The sequence below is a fragment of the Manis javanica genome, chromosome 4, assembly GCF_040802235.1.
Source record: "Manis javanica isolate MJ-LG chromosome 4, MJ_LKY, whole genome shotgun sequence".
NCBI lineage: Eukaryota > Metazoa > Chordata > Mammalia > Pholidota > Manidae > Manis > Manis javanica.
This window is the reverse complement of record NC_133159.1, coordinates 144,937,567-144,952,976: the sequence shown is the minus strand read 5'-3', so window position 1 is coordinate 144,952,976 and position 15,410 is coordinate 144,937,567. Positions and strand designations below refer to the sequence as shown.

The 15,410-nt window shown below is 52.3% G+C and overlaps 1 protein-coding gene across 10 annotated transcripts; it reads left to right on the top strand.

Moving 5' to 3' along the window:
- Window positions 1–667: 667 nt before the first annotated feature.
- On the top strand, window positions 668–15,159 carry MRM1 (mitochondrial rRNA methyltransferase 1). Of its 10 annotated transcripts, none has more exons than XR_012130631.1 (8): window positions 669–1,535; window positions 1,725–1,818; window positions 2,974–3,106; window positions 3,193–3,312; window positions 3,521–3,707; window positions 3,924–4,008; window positions 4,344–13,758; window positions 14,653–15,159. XR_012130631.1 is itself a non-coding variant. In XM_017675614.3 (8 exons), the coding sequence occupies exons 1-7, from the start codon at window positions 952–954 to the stop codon at window positions 4,419–4,421; spliced, it is 1,281 nt and encodes a 426-aa protein (XP_017531103.1). In that variant the 5' UTR covers window positions 669–951; the 3' UTR covers window position 4,422; window positions 14,653–15,159. The 10 variants fall into 10 exon arrangements, 8 of the variants coding, with proteins under 8 accessions (XP_017531107.1, XP_017531103.1, XP_017531102.1 ...); XM_017675614.3 differs by having other exon boundaries at window positions 4,344–4,422; XM_017675613.3 differs by having other exon boundaries at window positions 4,344–4,425.
- Window positions 15,160–15,410: the final 251 nt, after the last annotated feature.

Below are 15,410 nucleotides of genomic sequence, written 5' to 3'. Positions count from 1 at the left end.
ACCACGTGGTACTGAGTTATTGCTGGGGTCCTGATGACGGGTGCTGAGGGTTTGACAAGGCAGTGGAGGTGCTGAGGAGGGGCTGGATGCAGAAGCTTCTAAGGAAAACCACCAGCGCCTGGTGGTGGACTGGATGTGGGGAGGGAGTCATTACGACTGACCTGGTTGAACACATCCCCTTTGCTGGTGCTTGGGTGAATGCAGACCTGCACCCTCCTGGGACCTGGAAGGGCTCAGAAACCAGAAGTAGGGTCGGCGGGCCGCAGTGCTGTGGAGGTTGCGGCTCGGCCAGACCTGCAGGGGGCAGTGTGTGTGTGTGTGTGTGTGTGTGTGTGTGTGTGTGTGTGTGTGTGTGTGTGTGTGTGTGTGTGTGTGTGTGTGTGTGTGTGTGTGTGTGTGTGTGTGTGTGTGTGTGTGTGTGTGTGTGTGTGTGTGTGTGTGTGTGTGTGTGTGTGTGTGTGTGTGTGTGTGTGTGTGTGTGTGTGTGTGTGTGTGTGTGTGTGTGTGTGTGTGTGTGTGTGTGTGTGTGTGTGTGTGTGTGTGTGTGTGTGTGTGTGTGTGTGTGTGTGTGTGTGTGTGTGTGTGTGTGTGTGTGTGTGTGTGTGTGTGTGTGTGTGTGTGTGTGTGTGTGTGTGTGTGTGTGTGTGTGTGTGTGTGTGTGTGTGTGTGTGTGTGTGTGTGTGTGTGTGTGTGTGTAGGCGGGGTCCTGGGAAACCGCCTGGAGGCTGCGCACGCGCTGTGTGAGTGTCGCCGTGCTGGGGCCGGGGCCGCCCTGTCCCGGAAGCGGAGCAGCCCTTGTGGGAAGCGGGAGGAGGCGGTCGTGGTTTAGCTGTTAGGTTGAAGGTAGACTTCTAGCGGATTGTTCGCTTCCGAGGGGCCGCGGGCGGTAGCTATCGGGTCCCTCTGACCTGTGTTGGGGGGCCTGGGAAAGGGCCGTGACGGGTCCTGAAGATGCGGCAGGGAACACTGACCATGGCACTGCTCTCGGCCGTCAGGGGCGCGACCTGGCGTTGCTCCGGGCGCCTCCTCACGCGTCATTTCTCCCAAGCCGCGCGGTGTGGGCAGCGGCCCGGCGGGGAGGAGTTAAGACGTCTGCTACTGGATGACTTGCCCCCGACCCCGCGGTCGGCCGGGGAGCTGGAGGTTCTGTTTGGCCTGTCCCCGTGTCTCTTGGCCCTGCGGGCCGCCCGCCGCCGCGTGGCCCGGCTTCTACTACAAGCCGGCAGGTCCGGGCTGCAGGGGGAGCGGGCCGAGCTGCTCCGGGTGGCCGAGGCGCGGGACATCCCAGTCCTGCGGCTCAGTCGGCAGAAGCTGGATGCCCTGTGCCGCTACCACGTCCACCAGGGCGTCTGCATGGAGGTGAGCCCGCTGCAGCCTCGGTCTTGGGCTGAGGTCGGGGAGGCGAAACCGGGCGACGACTCCCAGCAGCTGTGGCTCGTTCTCGAGGGGCTCCAGGATCCCCGGAATCTTGGGGCCGTGCTGCGCTCCGCTCATTTCCTCGGAGTGGATAAGATCATCACCAGCCGGAGAAACAGGCACGGACGTTCCCAGTGTGTCCCAATTTTCAGGCGCACCCGAGTTCCCAAGCACCTTAACCCTTGGTGATCCCATAGCCAGGCCTCCCCGTGCCAGGAATCTCACCCTTAACCCTTGGGGGCCGGGGAGGGCAGGGCAGCGGGCTGGAGGTTACCCAGCTTCATGCGGGGCGTGGGGAAATTTTGCAGCTGCCCGCTCACTCCGATAGTTAGCAAGGCCAGCGCGGGGGCCATGGAGGTGATGGACGTGTTCTCCACTGATGACCTGGCCGCTTTTCTACAGGTAATGTTGAGGCGGGAGGAGGGACGCGCCGGCGTAAATGAGCAGTACCAAGCTTAATCTCCAAGGGCACTCAGCCAGCTGTTGATGTGCTTCCCTTGCTGGACACAAGGGGGCAGTATTGCCCCGCATTTGGTAGCTCCCCTGACCGTTCCCCACCAGGTCTTCCAAGGCCCGCCCAGTCTTGAATCTCTTTTCTGTATGTATGCATTTCTTGTTGGTCTCATCCAGCCTCAAGGCTTTAGATACTATTTAAATTTGAATGCCTCTTAAATGTATCCTAGCCTGGAACTTGCTTCCCAACCGGAGATTCATGTATCTAGTTGCCCACTCAACAGTTGTCTTTTGCTGCTTGATGAGCATTTCAAACTTATTTCCAAAGCCAAGCACTTTCTGCACGCTTGCCCAGCTCAGTCGATGGCAACTCCATCCTTTCTTTATTTAGGCCCCAAACCTTAGTGTCCTTAATTCTTCCTGCTCTCACATTTCATGTCCCATCCATCAGTGAATTCTTTCAGTTTTTCCTTGAAGTTATGCCTGTATTCTCACCATTTCTCACCATCTCCACTGCTACTATCTGGTTCAAGCCACCATCATCTCTTGCCTGTGTTGCAGAAGCCTCCTGACTGGTCTCCTTGCTTCTGCTACTGCCTCTCAACACAGCAGGCAGAGAGATTCTGTTGAAACATGTCAGACCTTCTCTGCTCAAAACCTTTCATAGTCTTTGCATCTCTCAGAATAAAGGCCAAAGACATTCCAGTGGCCTCTGAGGTCCTGCCTTAGGCTTGACCTGGACTCTCTTTCCACTGGCCGCTTTGCAGTTCTGTCCATCACACATACCAGGTAAGCATGATCTCTTGGCCTTTGCACTTACTGATCTCTGCCTGGAATGTTCTTCCCCCAGATGTCTACACTCAGATGTCAGCTCACTGGGGCTTTTCTTGAACACCCTTCCACAAGGCTGGGATTTTGGCTTGTTTTGTTTGCCACCCTATCCCTGGTACCTAGAACAGAGCCTGCCTGTTCTATGTACTTAGTAACTATTGATGGAATTGAATGGGTCAGCAAGGGAATGAAAACATGGGCCAGGCTGGGCTCTTCAGCTAGCATTCAGATGAAGGTCTGATGAACTGGAACATGTCTTTTTCCCTCTCTCAGGCCAAAGCCCAGCAGGGCTGGCTTGTGGCTGGCACAGTGGGCTGCCCAGAGCCTGAGATTGCCCCATCCTCCGAGATTCCCATCACTAGTTGTTTGGACTTCCTCTGGGAGCAGCCTACTCTCCTAGTGCTGGGTAGGTAGATCTCCCTGTTTTCCCCTGATCAGATGAGTGTTGTCTGAGTGTCTGCATCCCTAATCCTCTGCTCATGTGCTCTGCAGGGAACGAGGGCTCTGGTCTGTCCCGGGAGGTGCAGGCCTCCTGCCGGCTTCTCCTTACCATCCTACCTGGCCGGCAGCTGCCTCCTGGACTCGAGTCCTTGAATGTCTCTGTGGCTGCAGGTGAGTCTACTCTCCTCTCACGTCTCTGCCTCTGGCCACATCTGTGTAGCTGTTTCATCCTGAACAAGTTGCTCAGTCTCTGTGTCTCTATTGCTTTATATGCCAAATGAGGAAAACATCCTTTTGAGGATGAAATGAGAGAGTGTCTGGCACATGTTCCTTCCTCTGCTCCATCCCCTCTCTTCCCCTTGACCTTCTGTCTGTGCAGGAATTCTCCTTCACACCATTTGCAGCCAGAGGAAGAGTTCCCTTGCAGAGGCGAAGAGAGAGCAGCTTCCTCAAGACCCCAAGAATCCTCAGCCACATCAGAAGGGCTCAGAGTGGCTCAGCACCCAGGACTGTCCTAAGGATCAGAAGAAGAGAGGCAGAAGGGGGACTGACTTGGATTGTCTGAGGTGTGTGTGTGCTGGAAGGCACACACAGCCATGTGCTTGAATGTACTGGCATCTCTTGCCTGAGTATGCACCCAGGCCCCTGTTTATTAACTGCTGTTTTGTGGTGGAGACCACAGTTCAGTTGAGTTCCCTGTTTTGATTTCGGGCTTGTGGTTGGAGATGGTAGCTTGTGAATTTCCAGGATGTGCTGGGACAGAGTGTCTTTTTCCTCCTCAGCCCTGCCCAGAAGTCAAGGGGAAGTCTAGACATCAGAAGGAAATTGCATGGCCCAGTCCAGACAGCCTGTGTCTCTCGAACCAGTGTGAGAATGGTGGAGGGAGGCCCGGGTCCTCCTGTGGTCCAGACAGATGCAAATCCAGGATCAAACCCTTCCTTCCTGGGGGCCTTGAGCACATGGCTTCATCTTTATGTGCCTCAGCCCTCCTCTGCACCTCCTTCACAGGCGGTTTGTGAGGATCAAATGAATACCAGGTTTCCAGGAGACTCTCCGTTCTGTTTGATTCCTCCACTAGGTGGCAGCCTCGCTCTTTGGTCATAGTCTCTTTGGGACGCTTTTAGTCACCTGGGGAGGTTCCTGGCTGGAGCCCCGCTGAGAAGCAAGGGAAAGATTAGCAAACTCCTTCCATTGTCCCGCAGGGCCCACCGGAGACCCCTCAGTCAGTCCACCTCCTGGAAGGAACCGATGAACCAGACCCCCGGCCTTGGATTCCGTGAGGTGGTGAGGACAGGGTTGCTGTTAATTGTGCAATCTAGACAGAGTTGGTACACAGCTACCCTAGGGTCCCACAGCTGGAGCAGAAGCCACCAACATGAATAGTTTAGAGCAATCTTTGGCTGCACATTGGGACCACCTGGCAAGTGTTAAACAGCTGGCACCAGGGAGCAGTGCTCAGAGAGTCTGATGTAATTGGTCAGGGGGCAACTTGGGCATCAAGATTTTTAAAGTGCCTCAGGTGAGTCTAATGTGCAGCCCACGCTGAGAAGCCCTGAAGCAGGGTTTCTGCACCTCTGAGCTGTTGGCCTCCTGGGCCCAGCAACTGTTGTGACAGCCTGTCCTGGGCACTGCAGCATGTTCAGCACCTCTGACCTCTGCCCACTAGGTGCCAGTAGCACCCCTTCTCAGTCGTGATAACTGAAAATGTCTCAGGACATTTCCAGAACGTCCCCAGGGGGACAAAACTGCCCCTAGTTGAGAATGGCTGCTCTGGAGCATGGATCCAGAGGACAGCAGCCCTCAGGTCAAACCCCCATTGCTGTGTGACCTTGGGCAAGTTCTTTTCCCACTGAGCCTTCGTCCCCTCCTTGGTGGAGGGGCCAATTCTCCCTTCCTGGGATGCTGGGGCATAGAGGGGGCAGTGGGGACTTGGTGCCTCACACGTAGTAGGTGCTCAGTAAGCAGTGCCGTGCTTCTCACTGTGGAATGCGTTTATCTCGAAATTTGACTGGTGACACCAATTTGGAAGGACATTTGATTTGTTTAAAAAGGGCCTAAGAGCAGAGAAAGACAAGTACCAAATGATTTCCCTCATTTGTGGAGTATAACAATGAAGCAACACTGAAGGAACAAAACAGCAGCAGACTCAGACTCCAAGAAGGAACTAGTGGTTACCAAAGGGGAGGGGTGTGGGAGGGAGGGAGATGGGGATTGAGGGGTATTATAATTAGTATACATGGTGTGTGTGTGGGGTCACTGGGAAGACTGTGTAGCACAGAGAAGACAAGTAGTGACCCTGTGGCGTCTTACTATGCTGATGGACAGTGACCGCAATGGGGTGGGGGGTACTTGATAATATGGGTGAATGTAGTAACCACAGTGTTTTTCATGTGGAACCTTCCTAAGAGTTTATATCAATGATGCCTTAATAAAATAAAATAAAAAGGGATAAGGGTGGGGAAAAAGAAAGGGGGTATTACGATTAGCATGTATAATATGGGGGGGGCATGGAGAGGGCTGTGCAACACAGAGAAGACAAGTAGTGATTGTGCAACATCTTACTATGCTGATGGACAGTGACTGTAATGGGGTTTGTGGGGGGGACTTGGTGAAGGGGGGACCCTAGTAAACATAATGTTCTTCATGTAATTGTAGATTAATGATAACAAAATAATTTTATAAATAAATAAATAAAATAAAAAGGGCCTAAGAGCACTTTAAAGTCAAAGTCTTCTCTCTTAAGAAAGAGGAAGAAACCCCTTCACAAACTCCACCAATCTGTACATGGCCCCCCTGAGTTGTCCCTGACCAATAGGCAGGCCTGACCTCTGCTGGCATGTGTCAGCTGTGGGCATGCTACACTGCCTCCCCCATCCCTGCTGTGCTCTTGGCCAAGAGCCTAGTGTGGTTTTTAACCTTGGCTGCACCTTAACGTCATGGGGGATAGCTTTAATATTCCAGATGCCCGGGGGCATCAGACTGATTAGATCAGAATCTCTGGGGAAGGAGCCAGGTACCAGCATTTCAGAGAGTGCCCCCAGTTGATGCCAGTATGCATCCAGGTTTGAGAATCACTGGCCCCCAAGCCACCTGCTTAAGTCTGAGAAACTGCTTCCAAAGCACTCATACCTGTGCTTTTGAGCACATGCCTGAAAGTTTGGGCCAGTGACCTTTCATCTGTCTCTGAGGCTCTTCAGAAGATCCAGCCCTGGCTCCATGGCTTCCTATCTGGATGGCTTCCCAGTCTCCTCATCTGTAAAATGGGGATAGTACCTTCAATATATGCTCCAGCTACCCCTCCCCAACAGTGGAGTTGTAAAGATAAAGTGAGGGAGTAACATTAAGAAGTGTCCTGTAAACTAAGGGACTGTGCACCCCAGGACTAGCTCATGATGATATAAACCTGGATATGATGGTCCAGTTTATATGTTAACTTGACTGGGTCATGGAGTATCCAGATATATGGTTAGACGTTGTTCTGGGTATTTTTGTGTGGTGTTTTTAGATGAGAATAACATTTAAACTGGTAGACTGAGTAAAGCAGATTGCCCTCCCCACTGTGGGTGGGCTTCATCCCATCAGTTGAAGGCCTGAATAGAACAAAAAGACGGACCCTCCCCTGAGAAAGAATTCTTCCTGTCTTTTGAAACTGAAACTCTTCCTGGGTCTTGATCTTGCTGGTCTTGAGATGGGCACTACATCACTGGCTCACCTGGGTCTACAGTTCGTTGGCTCACCCTGCAGGACTTGGGACTTGCCAGCTTCTGTATTCACATGAACCAGTTCCTTATAATACATGAGAAGTATGAATATAGCTATGTGTATACGTGTATATCTCCTATTGGGTCTGTTTCTCTGGAGGACCCAGACCTGTAGCCTCGGTGGAGACCAGGCTGAGCTGTGTGCTGGGGCTCCCTCTGTGCATGGGTACAGAATCGAGCTCTGCTCTCCAGGACTTAACCTAGCATGAGACCTAGATATCGGGGGTGGGGGTACTCAGGGTCCAGAGATTCCTCTCCTATCCAGGGATTCCCCTGCGGTGTCTGGAGGCATGTTGTTCATCAGCTTTCTGGGTCCCAGTGGTCTGGGCACTCTTGGGCTAACAGCCAGGCACAGGGGGCTCCTCCCTGCTTCGTCCCTGGTCAACAGGCTGGCTAGCCTCTGAGAAGACAGGTTCACTAGAATGAAAAGGGATTGAAGCCCTAGTTACCTGCCATGCACACACACTGGCATGCAAATCAGGCATTCCCAAGACAGGAAACAGCCTGGGCCCTGAGGCCGAGGATGAGGCCTGATGCTCCCTGGAGTGGCTGGTCTCTGGTCCTGACACAGCACTGTGCCTGACACACACAAGCTGCTCAATAAGAGTGTTAAATATTCAGGAGCTGGGGTGGCTGTGCCTTGGATATGAAGGGGATTGGGCGGAGGGGTCCATCCTCTGCAGGGCAGGGTCAGGGTGAAGCCAGAGCAGAGAACAGTGGTAGTTAAGACTATGACCCTGGTTGTTAAGCAGTGTTCGCTTTGAGCTCCAACTTTGTGACTTGCTAGTGGTATACATGTGGACATACCCCTCAGCTTTTCCAAGCCTTGGTTTTCCTCGTCTTTAAAATGGGGTAACAATAGTGTCTACTTGAGAGGATCATGGTGCAGATTAAATGAGATCATACAGGTAAAGCCCTCACCCCGTGCCTGGAGGAGGAAGGCAGCTCTTCTTACAGCCCCTGGGGGCAGACCTAGAGTTCAGGGCACTGGCTCTGTTTTCCTACCAGCAAGGCCTCAACTTCCCCATCAGCTCTAGCTCTCCTTTCACTTGCATCTGCCTGTGAACAGCTAGAAGGAGGTGGAGAGCAGAGGGGATTGGAGTGACAGTCGCAATATCCTCCTTTGTCAGGGCTCCCCAACCAAGAGGGGAAGGGTCTGGGAAGGCTGGTATCCCCAGAGCAGCTGAACTGTGGCCTGCACCCCCACCCCCATCCAGGGTTGGAATCCTTTTTTTTGGTAGGAGGCTAAATTGCCAGCTCCCTCCCCTCTGGTTGGGGTCCTCAACTAGACCCCCCCAACAGGGCCAGGTGCTAGGGATCCCCCACGGTTTGTAAATGTAATCAACCTTGAGGTCGCAGGCTTCCACAGGTGCAATTAGCCTGCCCATCTGCTAATCCCTGATTAATGATGTTTATAAACAAGAGACTCCACTCACAGAGCTGTTCAGCCCCTCCCTCCCAGGCTTGGAGGCAGGGGGTCTTCCTGGCGCCCCACAGTACACACCCTCTTCAGGCCTCCCCAGCCAACACCCCTTCCCATTTCCCTCCCCAGGCAGAGCTGGAGATTGGCCCTGACCCACTCTCTCATTGCACGCAAGTAGAAAGGGAACAGAGAGAGCACAGGGGGGACAACGGACAACGAGGCTTAGTGGTAGGGCTAGGATCCTGCTCTTCCCTTTCCTCCCAGTTCTGAAACTCCAAGGATGCAAGGTGGGCTTGCTGCCTTTATTTACCACACCAGCTCCAGCCCCAGAGCCTCATGTACAGGCCTCCCTGCAGGGAGGTGTGGGCTCACCCCCAGTGCCCCATGTAGGGAACACTTCCATTCCACCCACCTTTAGCTGAGGACTTGGTGGTGCCAGAGGCCCAGTGGTGAAAGCATTGAGAACAGACTTCTGAGTCATATGCTCCTTGTCCAAACATTGGCTCTTTGTCAAGCCAGTTGCTTAACCTGACTGAGCCTCAGTTTCTTCCTCTGTAAAATGGAGATAAGGGTAGTACATACTGCCTGGGTTGTTGTGAGGATTGATTGTCAGGTTTATGCAAAGGACTCAGCACAGTGCCTGGGACATAGTAGGTGCTCAGTAAATGCGAGCTCTTTATGGCAGTAAAAGTGATGATAATGATGGTAATGAAAGGAGGCGTCTGAAGCTACAAAGATGCCTAAGAACTTTCCCTTCTCCCCTCACCCATCTCTCTAGGGAGAAGGGCAGGTCCCAGCTCATTACTGGTGGGGGCTGGGGTGGAGGTGTCAGATTGGAATCACCCCTGGGTCTTTTCACAGCTTCCCTGTTTCATTAACACCTCCCTGGTGGTCTTCAGCTCATCCTGCTGGGGGAGGTGCTCCAGAAAGTTCTAACTGCCCCCTTCCCAGCCCAGAGTTCAACGCTCTCCACTTTTAGGTCTGCTCAGTTGCACACAGAGGTTTTATGTGGAAGAGAGGTGGCCACTGGCCAGGAGGCAATCACTGTTCCCTCCACCCAGGGTCCTTGAAGCCTGGTCAGGGGCCATAGTCCCTGGGTCTGCCTCTTCCCCTGCCGACCCCCATGGACCTCTCATCCATGGCTTCTAGTCCCCCCACCCCCACTGCATCCTAACCCGGCCACTTCTTCCTTCCTTTCAAATCTCCCATAACTCGACAGGCACAGCATGGTCTTGGGTTCTGATCCTGCTGCGTCCCTCCCCTAAGGCAAGTCACTCCTCCTCCTGGACATTCAGTTGCTTCTTCTGTAAAACAGGGATACCATACCTACAGCAGGCTGGCATAGTGCCTGGTAAACTGTGAAGTCTTGAGAGTGTCAGCCATTGTTACTTTACAGGCACAACTGCTCTCCAAATTATCTTTTTAAATTGAAGAACCTTGTTTAGCCGACAGGGGTGGGTGGGGAAGCAGGGCCAAAGCCCCAAGGACCATTAGCGCGTTCAGAGAAGCAGGAAAGGGCATGAGCCCTGCCCCAGTTAATTGTCCCAGTTTCTTCCCCAGATTGGGAAAAGGAGTGAGGCTAGTCGTTGAATTAGGACCAGGAGATTTATACCGTGGTCTCTGGGAAGGCTGCTTCTAAAAATGGTTCCCCTCCACTCCACTCCAGGAAGGATTCTTATGGAAATGCCTGTCCTTCACCCTCCCAGAGCCCTCTCTCACAATATTCCATTTCAGAGGACACCCTTCACCAGCTGTGGTGGGCAGGGAGGAGGGGCTGGGCCCAGGTCCTCCCTGCCTCAACCCCCAGCTGGGTTCCTGAATTTGGCCCCTTCTGCTCTCTCCCCCTCAGATTCAGGCTTTTATGCTGACATTGGTTGGTTTCAGAAAGAGAACTCCATGAAAAGTGGTACCTCTGTGGTTTACCTGCGACTTCAAAAACGTCATGGGCTGTAATGTTTAGAAAGAAGAAACTAACGCAAACCAGCCAAGAGAGGTGGTAAGAGAGGGTCTGGTCCCTTCTTACAAGTAGTCTTACAGGCCCCCCTGCCCTACAACTGCTGGTGCCCCTGGGCCCCCACAGGCCTCTGCAGATATGTAATCCCCGCCCACTCTCTAGGACCCCCACCCCCTGAACCCTTTAGACTATCAGGGAAGGAATTAGCTTTACTCATTTTATAATCCCAGCTCCCAGCACCCTGGGTGTTTAAAAACCACGAATAACGAGCGAGTGGTTCCTGCAGTTGGAGACTAACTGCCTCCCCCTCCTCTTCTCTATTATGGGTTGTGGGCAGATCTCTCAGCACATTTCCAGCTGGCCCTGACCTTCCACTTTCAGAGGAGGCAAGATGCAAATGATCTCCCAGCCACAGATGTGGCTGATGGAGGGCTTTGAACAAAGGAGCTGATGGAGGGCTGAGGGGATGCTCTGTGCCCCACCTGCATCCAATCTTGCACAGATGCCTTGTCATAGATGGGGGTGCTCAGCCTGGGTCAGGCACTGTAAGGGGCTGGATCTTGTTTAAATCAGAGCCCTGAGACAGACACAAATACCATAGTCTCACCGTGGTGGGTGTGGGACCGGGAAGCCGTGTGCTTGGAGCAGGGTGATAAGGGTGATGGGGATGGTACTAATGTTTATTAAGTACTTGCCATGTGCTAACACTTTTACGTGCCTCGTCTCATTGAATCCTTATGGGGCTTCGGAGTAGGCATTGTTACTACCTTTGGCTTTAGATAGGAAAAGGGAGCTCAGAGGCGTTGAATGACCTGCCATAGTTATTCTGTGCAGTTGGGAGGATTTGGGAGGCACGGAAGGAAGGAGGGGAGAGCAGGTAGTTGCTGGACCTGGAAGGAGAGACCCTCCAGCACAAGCAGTTAGGGGGCCTGCTGCTGGGAGGCCCAGCCAAACATGCACACAGCCCCCTCTCCCCATCCTGCCACATCAAACCCCTACCCCAGGCAACACCCCAGGCTGTCTCCCCACTCCACTTGTTCTGAGCCACCTTGGCAAGCTCTAAGTGAGGATCCCTGGAGAGGGGGTTAGGGGACACCTCCACCAGTGCCCCACTCAGCTATGGGTGCTATGCCCAGGCTGGGAGGCCAGAAGTGACAGCTCAGGGCCACTGAGGGAGGTGGCAAAGTGCCTTGACTCCTAGAGACACCCAGACTTGGGTTTCAATCCTGGTCTGCCCACAAATCTTAAGATTCAGGCCTTAGTAGAGTTTCTTAATCTCTGAGCTTAGTGTCCTCACTGTAAAATGGTACCAATAACAGCTCTCTCCCAGGGGCCTGAGACGAGAGGAAGGCAGGCCTCCAAGAACTCCTCCGTGCCTGCCCCTTCCTTCCCTCCTCAGGGGCTTCCTCCGTGTCTGCCTCTCTGCCCCTCCTGGCTCTGGTCTGTGCCTCCTCTCCCTCTCGCTCTGCCTGCCCCCCACTGGGAGCTCCCTGTTTCTGCTGCCTTTCTGGGGCTGTGTCTACACACCCTGTCTGTCCCTCTCCTTGCCTGTCCCCTGGCTTTTGATGCCCTGGGGACTGATCGATGGCAGCCGCTGCTTATCGATTGGGGTGGGCATCCAAGTGTGGCTGCCGGAGGCCAATATTGATGAACAGGATTGGTGCCCAGACTGGATGGCGGGGCACTCGGGAAGCCTGGGGCTCCCCACTGCCCTGCCAGGAACTGGGGGGTGGAATCCTTAAAGCTGCAGACCCTGATGCTAGGATGGAAGTAGAGGGTGGGGCAGAGGACCTCTGAAGACAGAAGGTCAGGGCTTAGCTCATGCTGTCATTTAACAAGTAATTATTGAGTACCTACTATGTGTCAGCTGGGGAAACAGCTGTGAACAAGTCAGCAAAAATCAATAAGTAAAATTATATAGTGTGTTATGCAAGAAATAGAGCGTGGAAATGGGGATGGAAGTGCAGTGGCTGTGGGTAGGTGCTATTTTAAATAGTGTAGCTAGGGATGGGCCTCACTGAAAATGTGACCTTGAAGCAAAGACCTGAAGACAGTAGAGGAGTGAGCCATGTGAGCATACTGGGCAATGGAAAGCTGAGCATGTGTAAAGACCCTCTGGTGGTGTCCTGCTCTCCAGGAGGCCAGTGCGCTGGAGTGGTGAGTAAGGGGAGAGGGGAGGAGGGGGGCTGTGCACGGCTGGGACAGTAAGCCAGGACCCATCACTGCCCCCACTCCAATCTGACAGGCCTGAGCAGCTTCCCTACCAGGGTGGCTTCTAGAACGTGATTCTGCAGCTCCAGCCAATGACTTGTGTTTCCCCCTAGCAGTGACCATGACTAGGTCTTTCACCAGCTTTTTCAGTGAGCTAAATGCTCCCAGCAGCCCTGTGAATTAGAGTCTATCATTCCCTGTTGTAGAATTGGGGAGACTGAGTCTCAGAGGCATTTGGCAAATTGCCCCAGAGCTGGGACTCAACCCCAATTCTGTCTGACTCCAAAATTTTTGCCTTTCCCTGCTTTTTTGGTTACCGTCTTAACCATTTTTAAATGTACAGTTCAGTAGTTAAGTATATTGCCTCATTGGGCAACAGATCTGTAGGTCTTTTCCATCTTACAGGACTGAAACTCTACCCATTAATCAACAACTGCCCATTTCTCTTCCCCAACCCCTGACAATCACCATTCTATTTTCTGTTTCTATGTATTTGACAACTTCAGATACTCATATAAATGGAATCATACAGTATTTGTCTTTTATGACTGACTGACTTAATTCAGCATAATGTCTTCTGGTTCATCCATGTGGTATGTGACAGGATTTCCTTCCTTTTTAAGGTTCATACACCACTGTGTATATGTGCCACATTTCTTTATCCATTCATTGGTTGATGGACATTTAGGTTGCTTCCATGTCTTAGCTATTGTGAATAATGCTGCATTGAGCAAGGGTGTGTGTAAATATCTCTTGGAGATCTTGTTTTCAGTTTTTTTGGTTATATACCTATAAGTGGGATTGCTGAATCATATGGTAGTAGTTCTATTTTAATTTTTTGAGGAACCACCATACTGTTTTTCATAGTGGGTGCACCATTTTACAGTCCCACCAATAGTGCACAAACAAGGGTTCTGATTTCTCCACATCCTAATGCTTGCTCTTCCTGTTTCTTTGATAGTAGCCATCCTAATGGGTGTGAGGTGGTATCTCTGTGTTTTGATTTACATTTCCCTAATTATTAGGGATGTTGAGCATTTTTCAATATGCTTATTGGCCATTTGTATATCATCCTTGGAGAAATGTTTATTCAAGCCCAATTTTTAATGGGGTTCTTTGGTTTTGTTGTTGAGTCATAGGAGTTTTTAAAATATATTCTGATATTAACTCCTTATCAGATAATGATTTTGCAAATGTTTTCTCCTATTTTGTAGGTTGGCTTTTCACTCTGTTGTGTCCCCTGAGGCCCAGAAGTTTTACATTTTGATGTAATCCCATTTATCTATTTTTCCTTTTGTTGCCTGTGCTTTTGGTATCATGACCAAGAAATCATTGCCAAGTCCATCCAAAATGGTTGCTTTTAGCCACTCCTCTCTGCTGTCATCAGTTCTGCCAGCACCTTTGAGTGGGTGGGAAGGAATGGGGGGAGCATTTGCAACAGTTGAAGTAATGGGAAAGTGTTCAGCTAGGAGAATGGAAACCCCTAGGTGGGTAGAGGGTGGGGTGGGGTGGGGAGCATGTTAGGGTGGACAGTGGCTAAGGTATTCCAATTACAGAGGGGCTTTCATGGGGCAGAGCAATGACTCAGATGGCATTGGGACCAGTGGGAGGCTCAGGGAGGCAGCAGCTCAATCTAACAGGATTCCAGAGGTTGAATGGGGGTCCTGTAGAGGTAGTGAGCTCCCTGTCAGTGGAGGAGTGCAAGCACTCAGATGACCACCAGGTAGGGTGTTGCACAGGGACTTCAAGCAGAGGATATTAAGCTTGGGTTACAGGCCTCTGATCCCTTCTGTGATTCAGTAAGGAGGGAGGGATGGGGTGGGTAGGATTGCAGCTGACTGTTCCCCTCTGTGCCTGGGAGAGTCTAATGATTTGGGGGTGATCTGTGGAGGAGTTTCCCTGAGTTCCTGTCACCCAAGCTCTGACCCAGATGGCCCAAGGATCTTGGAGCCCTAGGCTGGAGGAGGGGAGGAGAGGTGAAGATGTGGTTCTTCCATGGCCTGCAAGGTGCTCCTTGTGAGCAGAATGGAGGAAACAGACTTGAGAGCCTTGCAGACCTTGGTTCAGGCACTGCCTCCAGTTCTTATTGGCTGGTTTGGGCTATTTCTTTAACATCTCTGATTCTCATTTTCCTGAGCAAGGAACCATCACTTCTCTTGCAGGGTTTTCTGCAGAATGACAATAACAGGTGCCTGGAGCCTGGCGGGTGCTCAGTAAACCACAGTGATCACAGTTAACCCACTGATAACTGCTCCTCACCACCCTCCGGAGACAATGATCCTGAGCAGGCTGCACACCCTCCACCTCCTGGTGACTGCTTTCCACTGTTCTTGGCCCTGGCCAGCCCCTCTGATTTGGGTGGACCTCAGCCCCTCATTCTTTCTGGGGGTATCTGGACTCCTGCATTCAGAACCAGCTCAGCTGACCCAGACACCCAGGCTGGCCCAGGGTCCCTTTCTGGGCCTGGCAGGTGGGGCTGCATGGCAGCCTGATATCTTATCCGCTAGTCCTCTGTCTCTGTGGCTCTTGGCCCTGGAGCTTCTCCGTCCTGGAGGCCCAGGCCCTCACTGCATCCTCTGCCCTGGCTCATCTCCTCAAACATGACCCCCAACCCAGCCCATTGTGCAGAAAAATCAAATCTCATTAAAGGCCGTTGATTTTCCTCCAAATTTGCTGCGAGTATACTTTGAAGCTTCTTCGTATTACTGCCTGTTTCTGCCTTCAGCCTTCAACTACCCCCGTGACTTAGCCAGGGAAATAGAGGGGTGCTGAGCTGGCAGGCAGTGTGGAGGGCAAGAGGTCTGGGAGAGCTGTCTGCTGCCTGCTCTGGCCCTTCAGTGGCAAGACTCTGGATATGGCCCTGAGTTCTGGGGAGGGAGTATTTCCCTGTCTGGCTGCCCCCCATCCTGCAGGGCTTGGG